This window comes from Gekko japonicus, unplaced genomic scaffold (assembly GCF_001447785.1).
Source record: "Gekko japonicus isolate JY-2015 unplaced genomic scaffold, Gekko_japonicus_V1.1 scaffold424, whole genome shotgun sequence".
Classification (NCBI taxonomy): domain Eukaryota; kingdom Metazoa; phylum Chordata; class Lepidosauria; order Squamata; family Gekkonidae; genus Gekko; species Gekko japonicus.
This window is the reverse complement of record NW_015165247.1, coordinates 120,918-133,337: the sequence shown is the minus strand read 5'-3', so window position 1 is coordinate 133,337 and position 12,420 is coordinate 120,918. Positions and strand designations below refer to the sequence as shown.

Sequence of the window (12,420 nt, the reverse complement as noted above, 5' to 3'; positions counted from 1 at the left end):
AACGTGGGTGGAAGAAAACACGGCTAATGGCAGGGTGGCTTCAGGAGCCCTGGCGAGAGCTGGCCTGACCGGGGGCCAGGAAGGGGTGTGGCCGGGTGCAGGGGGGCCTGGGTGGGCGTGCCGGCCGTCCATCTCGGTGCAGCCAGGGCCTGGCTCTTCTGACGTTCTCCCCCCCTCTCCCCTCCAAGGCTGGAGTTCAAGGTGAAGAAGGACGGGTGGGGCCCTTGGGGAGCTGCCGGCTCCCGTCAGATCCAGTTCCAGATCTGCCAGGGGGACTTGGCCCTGCTCCGCAACAACGGCAAAGTGCTGGTCGTCAGCATCGGGCCCGGCTTGCCACGCAACGCCCGTGAGTGTGCCGTCTTCTGCTTGGGGAGTTGGCGCAAAGAAAAAGAAAGTAAGGTAGGACTGTGCACATAGTGCAGATGTACAAAATATCGTACATGATTTAATAATGCATTCAGAAGTGCTAAAATGCCATTGGAAAACAACAGTCCCACGCAATGCTCCCTCTAAACTGTGGAGAGTCTTGTGAGCGGAAATCCTGCTTTGTGAGCTCCTGGCATTAAAGCTGTGAAGAAGAGAGAAGATAAGAGATTGGATTTACACCCCATGGCCCTTCACTGCCCAAAGGAGTCTTAGGGCGGCTTCCAAACTCCTTTCCCTTCCCCTCCCCACAACAGACACCCTGTGAGGTGGGTGGGGCTGAGAGAGCTCTGACAGACTCTGCTCTTTTTCAAGAACAGCTCTTATCAGAGCTACGGCTTGCCCAAGGCCATCCAGCCAGGTGCAAGTGGAGGAGTGGGGACTCAAACCCGGTTCTCCCAGATTAGAGTCCGCCCACTTAACCACTACACCAAACTGGAAGGAGGAGAAGGAGGAGAGGAGGAGGAGCAGATTGGATTGGATTGGATTTATACCCCAGCCTTCACTCGGAGTCTCAGAGCGGCTTACAAACTCCTCTCCCTCCCCCTCCCCACAACAGACACCCTGTGAGGTAGGCGGGGCTGAGAGAGCTCTGACACAAACTGCTCTTTTCCAAGGACAGCTCTTGTCAGAACTACGGCTTGCCCAAGGCCATCCAGCCAGGTGCAAGTGGAGGAGTGGGGACTCAAACCCGGTTCTCCCAGATTAGAGTCCGCACACTTAACCACGACACCAAACTGGTGAGTGAGCGATTTGGCTGCTGCACAAATCAGTTTGTTCTGGAGCCCTCCTGCCTGAGCCAAGATGAAAAAAGGTGAGCCAGAGGCTAAAAAAACTGAGCTAGCTCACACTCACTCAGCTTAGAGAGAACACTGGTCCTGTGGTTCAGCATAGAAGTACATATAAAGACAAATGTCCCTTTACATAAATACAGGTTTTTAAAGTACATATCATCTCCATGCGCAAGAACCAATACCAAATGCATTTTGGCACTGGGCCTTCCTCGGCGGTGTAATTCAAACTGAGCACTCCGATGATTGAACAAAAAAATTACATTAAACTGATCATACCCAGAATTAACCTGAAATGAAGGACAACCCCGCCTCTTGATTGAGATAGCGATAGCGGCCACAGCGATAACAGTACACGTTGATTTAGCAAGTACTGTAGGTTCTTTACATCCAGCCCCTCGCTGCGTTTCAAATGCAGCTCTAGAGGAAGGTGGCAAGGGTTCCAGCCAGTTTTCCCTCTAAGCTGAGTTAGTGTGAGCTAGCTTACCGTTTTTTAGCCTCCGGCTTACACATTTTTTTCTTAGCTCAAGAAGGAGAGCTCCAGAGCAAACCGATTTATGCAGCAGCCAAATCGCTCGTTCACAAGAAACTGGAGAGCCAGTATGGTGTGGTTAAGAAGAACAAGAAGAGATTGAACATAAGAACATAAGAGATGCCAATGTTGGATCAGGCCAGTGGCCCATCCAGTCCAACACTCTGGGTCACACAGTGGCAGAAATACCAGGTGCCATCAGGAGGTGCAGCAGTGTGGCCAGAACTCCAGAAGCCCTCCCACTGATGACCGCCCCCCCCAAGCACCAAGAAGACAGAGCATCACTTGCCCCAGAGCCCCTATCTATACCTTGTGGCTAATATCCACTGATGGACCTCTGCTCCATATGCTTATCTAATTCCCTTTTGAAGCCGTCCATGCTTGTAGCTGCCACCACTTCCTGTGGCAGTGAATTCCATGTGTTAATCACTCTTTGGGTGAAGAAGTACTTCCTTTTATCCGTTCTAACCCGACCACTCAGCAGTTTCATGGAGTGCCCACGAGTTCTTGTATTGTGAGAAAGGGAGAAAAGTACCTCTTTTTCTACCTGCTCTGTCCCATGCATAATCTTATAAACCTCGATCATGTCACCCCTCAGCTGTTGTTTCTCCAAGCTAAAGAGCCCCAATTGTTTTAACTTTTCTTCATAGGGAAAATGTTCCAACCCTTTTATCATTCGAGTTGCCCTTTTCTGCACTTTTTCCAAAGCTATAATATCCTTTTTAAGGTGTGGTGACCAGAACTGCACACAGTATTCCAAACGAGGTCGCAGGCACCCATCCAAGATATGTCCTGTGTCTCCTGCCCCACATTTGTTGATGATATCAGGGTTCCGGAAGGCCCTCCTTGCTCTCCTTGGGCGTGGGATGGTCTCCTCAGAGCTGGGGGGGGGGGAGATTCTCGAACTCTGCAAGGGCCGCTGCTGCGCTCGGTGTGTTCTGAGGGGATCGGGGCCAGCTTCACCTGCAGAGCTGACTGTTGATGCTTCAATTTCAGGGCCCACCCGGAAGGATAAGAGGAAGAGCCGGTACCTTGGTGGGGCTCCCGCCCACGGCTGGAACGCTCCGACGGCTGCAGGTAAAAGAGCATTGGTGGTTGGGAGAGATGCCAGAGCTCAGTGGCAGAATATGAGCATCACATACAGAAGGTCTCAGATTCAATTAGAAGAGCCCTGCTGGATCAGGCCAGCAGTCTATCTAGCCCAGCATCCTGTCTCACTCAGTGGGCAACCAGTTCCTCTGGAGGGCCAACAACAGGGCAGGGAGGCCGAGGCCTTCCCCTGAGAAGAACACAAGAAGAGCCCTGCCGGGTCAGACCAGGGAGGGTCGATCTAGTCCAGCATCCCGTCTCACACAGTGGCCAGCCAGTTCCTCTGGAGGTCCAACAACAGGGCAGAGAGGCCGAGGCCTTCCCCTGAGAAGAACACAAGAAGAGCCCTGCCGGGTCAGACCAGGGAGGGTCGATCTAGTCCAGCATCCCGTCTCACACAGTGGCCAGCCAGTTCCTCTGGAGGTCCAACAACAGGGCAGAGAGGCCGAGGCCTTCCCCTGAGAAGAACCTCAGAAGAGCCCTGCTGGGTCAGACCAGGGAGGGCCCATCCAGTCCAGCCTCCCATCTCACACAGGGGCCAGCCAGTTCCTCTGGAGGGCCAGCAAGAGGGCAGGGAGGCCTCGGCCTTCCCGATGCTGCCTTCCAGAACTGAGGTTAACTGCCTATGGACATGGAGGTTCCCCGTGGCTATTAGCCATCGATGGCCCTCTCTCTCTGAATCTGTCCACAAGAAGAGGACTCCCTTGAAAAAGCTTGGCAGGTGTTTGGAAAGGCCTTTCTTTGCTCGGCCCCTGCTGATCAGAGCAGGAGTTACAGCATCATAGAATGAAACTGTCGGGAGGGACCTGAAGACCGTCCATTCCGGGGGGGCCCCCAGGCACCATGCAGGGGTGACCTACAGCATCCCCGGAAAATTATCATCCAACCTCCACTTAAACTCCTCCAAGGAAGGAGAAGCCGCACCATCCCTGGGCAACCAGTTCCACCCTTATTGCTAAAACGTTTTCCCTAATATCCCATCGCTGAGCCGATTCAGGGTGAGACCCGAGACGGCTTTGACCTTCTCCCAACTTCATTCCAAGGCATCCCTTAGCAGCACTGGAAGACTGAACAGGATAACACCACAAGGGGGATCGGCTAAATGACTCAGAAAGGGTTTTTTTTAGAAAAATAGGAAGGAGCGAATGACAAGAGACGGGAGAGGGGAGCTGTCTGGAGGGCCGAGGATGTGGAATGGGGCTGGGGAGGTGACCCTGTTGGAGGCTTCTGAGTGGGGGGGGGCCCACCGGCAGATGAGCCTTCTGTGAACCTTCCCATTCCAAAAGTGTTTCTCCAAGCTCAAGGGTGGAGTTTCTGCAGGTGGAATCCATTTGCATGCATTTTAAGAACAAAAGAGAAGCCATGTTGGATCAGGCCAGTGGCCCCTCCAGCCCAACACTCTTGTGTCACACAGTGGCCAAAACCCAGGGGCCACCAGGAGGTCCATCAGCGGGGCCAGAACTCCAAAAGCCCTCCCATTCTTGCCCCCCCAAGCACTTACAGAGCATCACTGCCCCAGTCATAAGGACGTAAAAGAAGCCAATGTTGGATCAGGCCAATGGCCCATCCAGTCCAACACTCTGGGTCACACAGGGGCCAGAAATGCCAGTGCCATCAGGAGGTCCAGCAGTGGGGCCAGGACACTAGAAGCCCTCCCACTGTTGCCCCCCCTCCCAAGCACCAAGAAGACAGAGCATCCCTTGCCCCAGACATAAGAACATAAGAGAGAAACCAATGTTGGATCAGGCCAATGGCCCATCCAGTCCAACACTCTGGGTCACACAGTGGCCAAAACCCAGGTGCCATCAGGAGGTCCACCAGCAGGGCCAGAACTCCAGAAGCCCTCCCACTCTTGCCTCCCCCCAGCACCAAGAATAACAGAGCATCCCTTGCCCCAGACATAGTGTTGCTTCTATACCTTGTGTCTAATAGCCACTGATGGTACCTCTGCTCCAGGTATTCTTCCAGTCCTCTCTTGAAGCTGCCTATCCTTGTAGCCACCCCCACCTTTTGCATTTATTTATTCTATCCTGCGGTTCTCTTCTGTTGGGATCCACTTAGAACATTGTTCTCCTCTCAGCTGCCCTCTGACAACAGGCAGGCCATGCCAAGAGTTTGTGACGGCCCCAAGGCCGCCCAGCAAGCCGCCATGGTAGAAGTGGATTGAGATGGACCGCCATGTCAGTCTGTCTGCAGCAGCCGAAAAGAGCAAGAGAGTCCTGTAGCACCTTAAAGACTGACAACATTTGTGGCAGGGGATGAGCTTTTGTGAGTCACAGCTCACTTCACCTTCGGCAGGGGTCATTTCCTGTGGGAGTGCACAGGAGCGGAGCTTCGGCAGTAAGGAGCCCAGGGGGCGGGCTCATGCAACAAGCCCCGCCCTCTGCTTCCAGCAGCCCTCAGTCAGAGCAAGAAGCAGCCAGGTAAGCTGCAGAGCCCCCCCGGTCCAAAACAGTCCAGTGGCACCTTTAAGGCCAAGTTTTATTCAGGTACAAGCTCTCCCTCCTCTGCGAGGACAAATCTGCCCATTCCCCCCCCCCCCGATAGGTAGCAATCCAAAACAGTCCAGTGGAGCCTGAGCGGTGGGTGTTGCCTTCTGACACTCCTGGTGACACCAGGGGGTGTGGCATATACACATGAGTTATGCTAATGAGCTCCCGCACCTCTTTTTCTACGAAATGACCCCTGATATCTGAAGAAATGAACCGTGACTCATGAAAGCTCCTCCCCTGCCGAAACTTCGGTTAATCTTGAAGGCGGTCCTGGACTCTCTTGCTCTCTTCAGGTGGTACAGGTGAGGATTCGAACCCAGGTTGCCTGTGCTCCTAAGTCCGCCACAGTGGCTCTTACCTGGGTGAGCCGGGCCCAAGGATTCTCTTGCCTCTGCCCCACCCCTCTCCCCCGCGCACCAGCCAGGCCACCCTCCAGGTCGGGTGCCCGATGCTCCCCCCACAGCCCCCCTCCACTGACCCCTTCCCCTCTTGCCCCTCCACAGGCCCGAAGTGGAGCAGCCGGGGGGGCGGCAGGCCCGGTGTCCGGCAGCCCCGTCTCTCCGTGGCCCGGCAGGGCAGCATGGAGCAACCCAGCCTGCCCCGGCAAGGGGCCAGCCGAAGGGCCAAAGCGGCTCCCGCCCACCTCAACCTGGACTTCATGAACGTCCCGGACCAGGGCGTGGCCGGGTGAGTCAACTGGGGGTGTCGTGTATGCTGCGCGTCTGTGTGGCCTCCTCGCCTTCCCCGAATCCTTGTGCAGCAGGACTGAGGTCTCTCCCGCTTCAAGCAGACGGCGGCTCGGAAGCTGGGTCTGGGTCTCTTTTTATGTTTTTTTATTATTTTATTTTGTTTGTTAAATTTGTATCCCGCCCTCTCCGCTGTGTCAGGCTCCAGGCGGCTTACAGAATATATATATAGAGAGAGAGACAGGGGTCATTTCCTGCAGGAGCGCACAGGAGCGGAGCTCCGGCAGTAAAGAACCCAGGGGGCGGGCACATGCAACAAGCCCCACCCCCTGCTCCCAGCAGCCCTCAGTCAGAGCAAGGAGCAGCCAGGTAAGTTGCAGAGCTCTCCCCTGGCCCCATGGTCCAAAACAGTCCAGTGGCACCTTTAAGACCAAGTTTTATTCAGGTACAAGCTCTCCCTCCTCTGCGAGGACAGATCTGCACAGTCCTCCCCTGCCAATAGCTAGCAATCCAAAATAGTCCAGTGGAGCCTGAGCGGTGGGTGTTGCCTTCTGACACACTTCCGGTGAGGTCAGGGGGTGTGGCATATGCAAATAAGTTATGCTAATACATTATGCTAATGAGCCCCTGCACCTCTTTTTCTACGAAATGACCCCTCTGTGTGTGTGTGTATGTTAAAACACCGAAATATATGAAAACACAAAATACAATTAAGATCACGGCATGAGATCATCAGTGCTAAAAACATAGATACGAATACAAGATGGCGGCATTCCCTCAACATCGGAAGGCCGCCTACCGCCGTAGTCCGGGTTCCTGCCGGGCTGTTGGTCGTTGAGTGTCGGGGCCAGGGGCCATAGCGTTAAAAGGCGGCACCCTAATCAAAAGCCTGGTGGGAACTGCTCCGTTTTACAGGCCCCTTCCCCTCGATGGCCTCGCGTTGTTGTCTCGGCCTCTTCCGCCGACTGCTGAATTTTGTGAACGGTCTTCCTGCACAGCGGCACATCTGGGTCTGGGCAGGAGAACAGTGGGCAGACCGGAGGGGCTTCCACGTGGCTGGTTGGCGCACCTCCTGCAAAATGAAGGGGGAAACGCTGTGCCTGGGGTTGCCAACTCCAGGCTGGGGAGATTCCTGGAGATGAGGGAGAGGAAGCTGGAGAGGGCGGGGCTTGGAGGGGGGAGGGAACGTTAGTGGCGCGCGACGCCCTACGGCAGCCACTTTCTCCAAGGGAGCCGGTCTCTCTCGTCTGGAGACCAAGTGTGACTTCAGGACGTCTCCAGGCCCCACCTGGGGGTGAATACAAAAACCGAGGGTCACCATGTTAGGAAGACATGCAAAATTATATAGCACTGTGTATAATAGATGTATGTTCAAGGTAGATCAATTCTGTTCTTTTTATTTTTCTATACTGTTATATCAATATTGGTGTCAAATATGATCAAAAACAGGTTTCACCCAAACAAAACATCAGAGTGCAGGTTTACATTCAGTGTTCCCTCTAAGCTGAGTCAGTGTGAGCCAGCTCACATTTTCTTAGCCTCTGGCTGACACATTTCTGTCTCAGCTCAGGAAGGAGGGCTCCAGAGCAAACTAATTTATGCAGCAGCGCAATCGCTCGCTCACAGCTTTAATGCCAGTAGCTCACAAAGGAGAATTTTTGCTCCCAAACAGCGTTCCCTCTAAGCTGAGTTAGTGTGAGCTGGCTCACAGTTTTTTAGCCTCTGGCTGACACATTTCTGTCTCAGCTCAGGAAGGAGGGCTCCAGAGCAGACTAATCTACGCAGCAGCCAAATCGCCCGCTCACAGCTTTAATGCTGGTAGCTCACAAAGTAGAATTTTTGCTCCCAAACAGTGTTCCCTCTAAGCTGAGTTAGTGTGAGCTGGGTCACAGTTTTTTAGCCTCTGGCTCACACATTTTTTGTCTCGGCTCGGGAAGGAGGGCTCCAGAGCAGACTAATTTACGCAGCAGCCCAATCGCTCGCTCACCACTTGAATGCCCAGGTGCTCACAAAGTAGAATTTTTGCTCACAAGACTCCACAGTTTAGGGGGAACATTTTTCAGATTCTGTACAAATATTCAGACAGCACCATGTCAGTTCCACAGTCCCAAGTCCCCCAGGACTCTAGTAATTTACCCGTTTTGAATACAATCTTTTTCAAGGACTGTGACATAAGGCACAATAATTTATCTTTGTGAGCACAAAAAAAGCATATTTTCTAGGGTCCCTTCGGAACCCTTAAAAGGTAAAGGTAAAGGTTCCCTTGCTCGAAAGCCAGTCGAGTCCGACGCTAGGGTTGCGGTGCTCATCTCCGTATCAAAGCCGAAGAACCAACGCTGTCCAAAGATGTTTCCGTGGTCATGTGGCCGGCAGGACTAAACACCAAGGCGCACGGAACGCTGTTCCCTTCCCACCAGAGTGGTCCCTATTTATCTACTTGCAATTTCTTGCTTTCGAACTGCTAGGTTGGCAGGAGCTGGAACTAGAGACGGGAGCTCACTCCCGTGTGTAAGGCACACGGAACGCTGTTACCTTCCCACTGAAGTGGTACCTATTTATCTACTTGCAATGTCTTGCTTTCGAACTGCTTCGGAACCCTTGCGGCAGACATAATAACCTATCTAGGATAGCAGATCCCTCAAGTTCTATCAGGTAGCCGGGGGGGGGGGGCGACCCTGCCAAGAGAGAGCAGGAAGGCTGGCAGGAAACACCAGCCGGGGGCTGCTCCTATCATGGCTCCTCTGGAAGCTTCTCCTCTGGGGAAAGGCCGGGAGGACTGCGGGTGGCGCTTCAGGTGTCCTCCTTCCCATCCCCAACCTAAACTTAAGCCGCTTCCTTTCCAGCCTGCAGCGGCGCCTCTCCAAGGAAGCCAAGCCCGTTCCGGGAGGAGGCCGGGCCAAGCCCAAACCGAAACCGAAGCCTCAGCCACGCCTCCCACAGTGCCGGGCGCTGTACGCCTACGACGCGCAAGACACAGACGAGCTCAGCTTCAACGCAGATGAGGTCATTGAAATCATCAAGGAAGGTGAGCCTCAAGGTCTGGGGTGGTCAGGAGGTTCTTAAAGGGATCAGAAAAGCCCTGCTGGATCAGACCAGGGAGGGTCCATCTAATCCGGCCAACTAATAGAGGCCAAGACCTTCACCTGATAAAGAACATCAGAAGAGCCCTGCTGGGTCAGACCAGTGAGGGTCCATCTAGCCCAGCCTCCTGCCTCACACAGGGGCCAGCCAGTTCCTCTGGAGGGCCAGCAACAGGGCAGAGAGGCCGAGGCCTTCCCCTGAGAAGAACATCAGAGGAGCCCTGCTGGGTCAGACCAGGGAGGGTCCCTCTAGCCCAGCCTCCCGTCTCACACAGGGGCCAGCCAGTCCCTCTGGAGGGCCAGCCACAGGGCAGAGAGGCCGAGGCCTTCCCCTGAGAAGGACATCAGAAGAGCCCTGCTGAGTCAGACCAGGGAGGGTCCCTCTAGCCCAGCCTCCCGTCTCACACAGGGGCCAGCCAGTCCCTCTGGAGGGCCAGCCACAGGGCAGAGAGGCCGAGGCCTTCCCCTGAGAAGGACATCAGAAGAGACCTGCAGGATCAGACCAGTGAGGGTCTATCTAGTCCAGCTTCCTGTCCCACACAGGGGCCAGCCAGTTCCTCCGAAGGGCCAACAACAGGGCAGAGAGGCCGAGGCCTTCCCCTGAGAAGAACACCAGAAGAGCCCTGCTGGGTCAGACCAGGGAGGGTCCCTCTAGCCCAGCCTCTCGTCTCACTCAGTGGCCAGCCAGTCCCTCTGGTGGGCCAGCAACAGGGCAGAGAGGCCGAGGCCTTCCCTCCATGTTACCTCCTGCCTTTGGGATTCCCTTGGGTCACCAAGGGTAGTAGCCACTGACAGACCTGTTTCCCGTGAATCTGTCTTGAGATTAGGAGCCACAGAACCTCCGTGGGCAGAGACAGTCTACCCTATGGGAACAGCCAGCCTCTAAAAGTTTGTACTGGGCACTTGGCTAGCCACTCTTGGAAATGTGGGGGTTGGATGCTACGGGTCTCTTCTGCTAACGGTGGATTTTTCCGCTGGGTGTGAAGAAATGGGGGGGCCAATTCGGGAGGAGGCAGCGGCACCTCAAGCCCCCACCTCCGGTGGCTATGGGCCTGAGTACTTCAGGTGCAGCCTGGCCCATGGGGCGTACAGCAGGACTATGACAGCTTGTGATTTGGATGTGATGCCCCGGTTGATACACCCCAAGACCATTGTTCCCTCTAAGCTGACTTAGTGTGAGCTAGCTCACAGTTTTTTAGCCTCCGGCTCATACCTTTTTGCCTCAGCTCAGGAAGGAGGGCTCCAGAGCAACTAATCTATGCAGTGGCCACATCGCTCGCTCACGACTTTAATGCCGGTAGCTCACAGAGTAGAATTTTTGCTCACAGGACTGCATAGCTTGTGTTGAAACTGTTGCCCATGTCCTCTTCCAGTGCCCTCTCTATTTGGCGTCCCGTCGGGATCTTCTATATCCCATATTAGGCCAATGTTTAGAGACCCCTGATGATTTTCTTGCTTGATAACTCAGATACAGAAATAACTGAAATAGCAGCAAAGTTTCTCTGCAGTGCCATGGCCCTACGGCCTGATAAATGATATGATGAATCAGGTTTCTTTATGATGATACTCTGTGATGTTACTCGGCAATTTTAATTTGACTCTGTATGATTCTGTACTTAGATTACTGTATCTTTATTTATATGCCAATAAAAGGCTTTGGATTGGATTGGCTTAGAGGAAACATTGCAAGACCGCATTGGCCTTTTTTGCCGCTGCATCACACCGACTGCTCATATTTAGCGCCCGGTCCACCTGTACCCCAAAGTGGACCGCTGCTCCGATCCAGCCAGGCTTTCCTTATGTTCTTGCTGACCTTGAGCCTCATGACTGCCTGTGATGCGGTTTTTGCCTGGAGAAAAGACCGCTCTTCCTTGCCTGACCCCTTCTCCTCCCGCAGATCCTTCCGGCTGGTGGCAGGGCCGCATCAGGGGCAAAGAAGGCTTGTTCCCGTGGAACTACGTGGAGAAGATCTGAGCCGAGGGCGCTGCTCCACCTCTTCCCTGGGCAGCCGCGAGGGGCGATTGGAGGCCGCTCCTCTCTTCTGGTCACCGGCAGCTTTGCCCTTTGCTACGAGAGACAGCCGAGGGCCACACCTGAGCCCAGGAGGAACACACACACACACCCGGCACTCCCTCCAAACTTCCCCGCCAGCAAGAGTGCACCTGGGAAAGCGGCCGGGACAGGTGGCCACTGTGCCTTTGAAAACCCAGAGGAAGCTGCTCAAAGATGGACAGCCCGCTTTTATCTTCAGTTGTGTAAGGACTGATGAGGTCATTCCCTATACTAACTTCTCCCTCCTTCCTCCCTCCGCCCTTCAAGCCACGCAGATGAATTCCAGCATCCCAGAACTTTGGACCAGGGACTGGGGGTGGGGGTGGGCTTGGCTTCCGACCAAGCCTTGCACCCCCAAGGAAGGAGAGAGACCGGCGGGACTCCGGAACGAAAAATTCACCCGCGACTCCGGCTTCGAGCGAAACGTGCCCGAGGCAGGGGAAGGGGAAACTGCTGAGCAGCGGTTCTCTGGCCCACCCCAACAGGGTCGTCAGCCTCCGAGTGGGGCCTGGGGGTCTCCCGCTTTTACAACTGATCCCCGGCGGACGGAGATCGGTTCCCCTGGAGGAAACGGCTGCCCCGGAGGGTGGACTCTACGGGCGTTGTCCACGCTGAGGCCCCTCCCCTCCCCAAGCCCCGCCCTCTCCTGGCTCCGCCCCCAAAGTCTCCAGGAATTTCCCAACCCAGACCTGGCAACCCAACACAGCAGGCCCGCGAGCTCTCGTGTTAACGCGTGTACCCTCTGTTATACAGAGGGGGGAGGGGAGCTGGGATTCTGCAAATGCCGGGGAGGTGTTCGCTGCAGGAATCTGAGCACAAGCCACCCAGAGCTCCGCCCACAGCAGAGATGACCAGCCCGCTTCTGGGGCCAGGCAGAGGGATTGGGTGGGGGGGAGAACCACACCGTTGACAATTGGAATAAATTATGTGAATTGAGACCCTCTCCTGAAGTGAATGTTATTTCTGGATATATTCAAAATGCTTTTTTAAAAATAATAATAATAATTTTGATCCCGACTGGAAAAGAAATCCAAGATCGGGACGGAAAGGGGGAACCGAGGGGGCCGAACAGTTTGCCTTGGGGCAGAGAAGCAGGAAAGGACAACACGCCCGCATAAGAACATAAGAGAGAAGCCGGTGCTGCATCAGGCCAGTGGCCCATCCAGTCCAGCACTCTGTGTCACACAGTAGCCAAAAATACCAGGGGCCACTGGGAGGTCCAGCACTGGGGCCAGGTGCACCTTTGCGAGTAGGGCCTTTTCAAATCAATCGTGC

General features: G+C 54.7%; 1 protein-coding gene across 1 annotated transcript in view; it reads left to right on the top strand.

Moving 5' to 3' along the window:
* Positions 1-11,709, top strand: part of LOC107109464 (unconventional myosin-Ie-like) — a 72,634-nt gene extending 60,925 nt beyond the window's left edge. Inside the window, exons 23-27 of the mRNA XM_015410094.1 lie at positions 189-346; positions 2,743-2,823; positions 5,831-6,014; positions 8,857-9,038; positions 10,991-11,709. Of these exons, the coding sequence (XP_015265580.1) occupies positions 189-346; positions 2,743-2,823; positions 5,831-6,014; positions 8,857-9,038; positions 10,991-11,067 (682 nt within the window). The 3' untranslated portion in view covers positions 11,068-11,709. The remainder of the gene's footprint in view (positions 1-188; positions 347-2,742; positions 2,824-5,830; positions 6,015-8,856; positions 9,039-10,990) is intronic.
* The last annotated feature ends 711 nt before the right edge of the window (positions 11,710-12,420 follow it).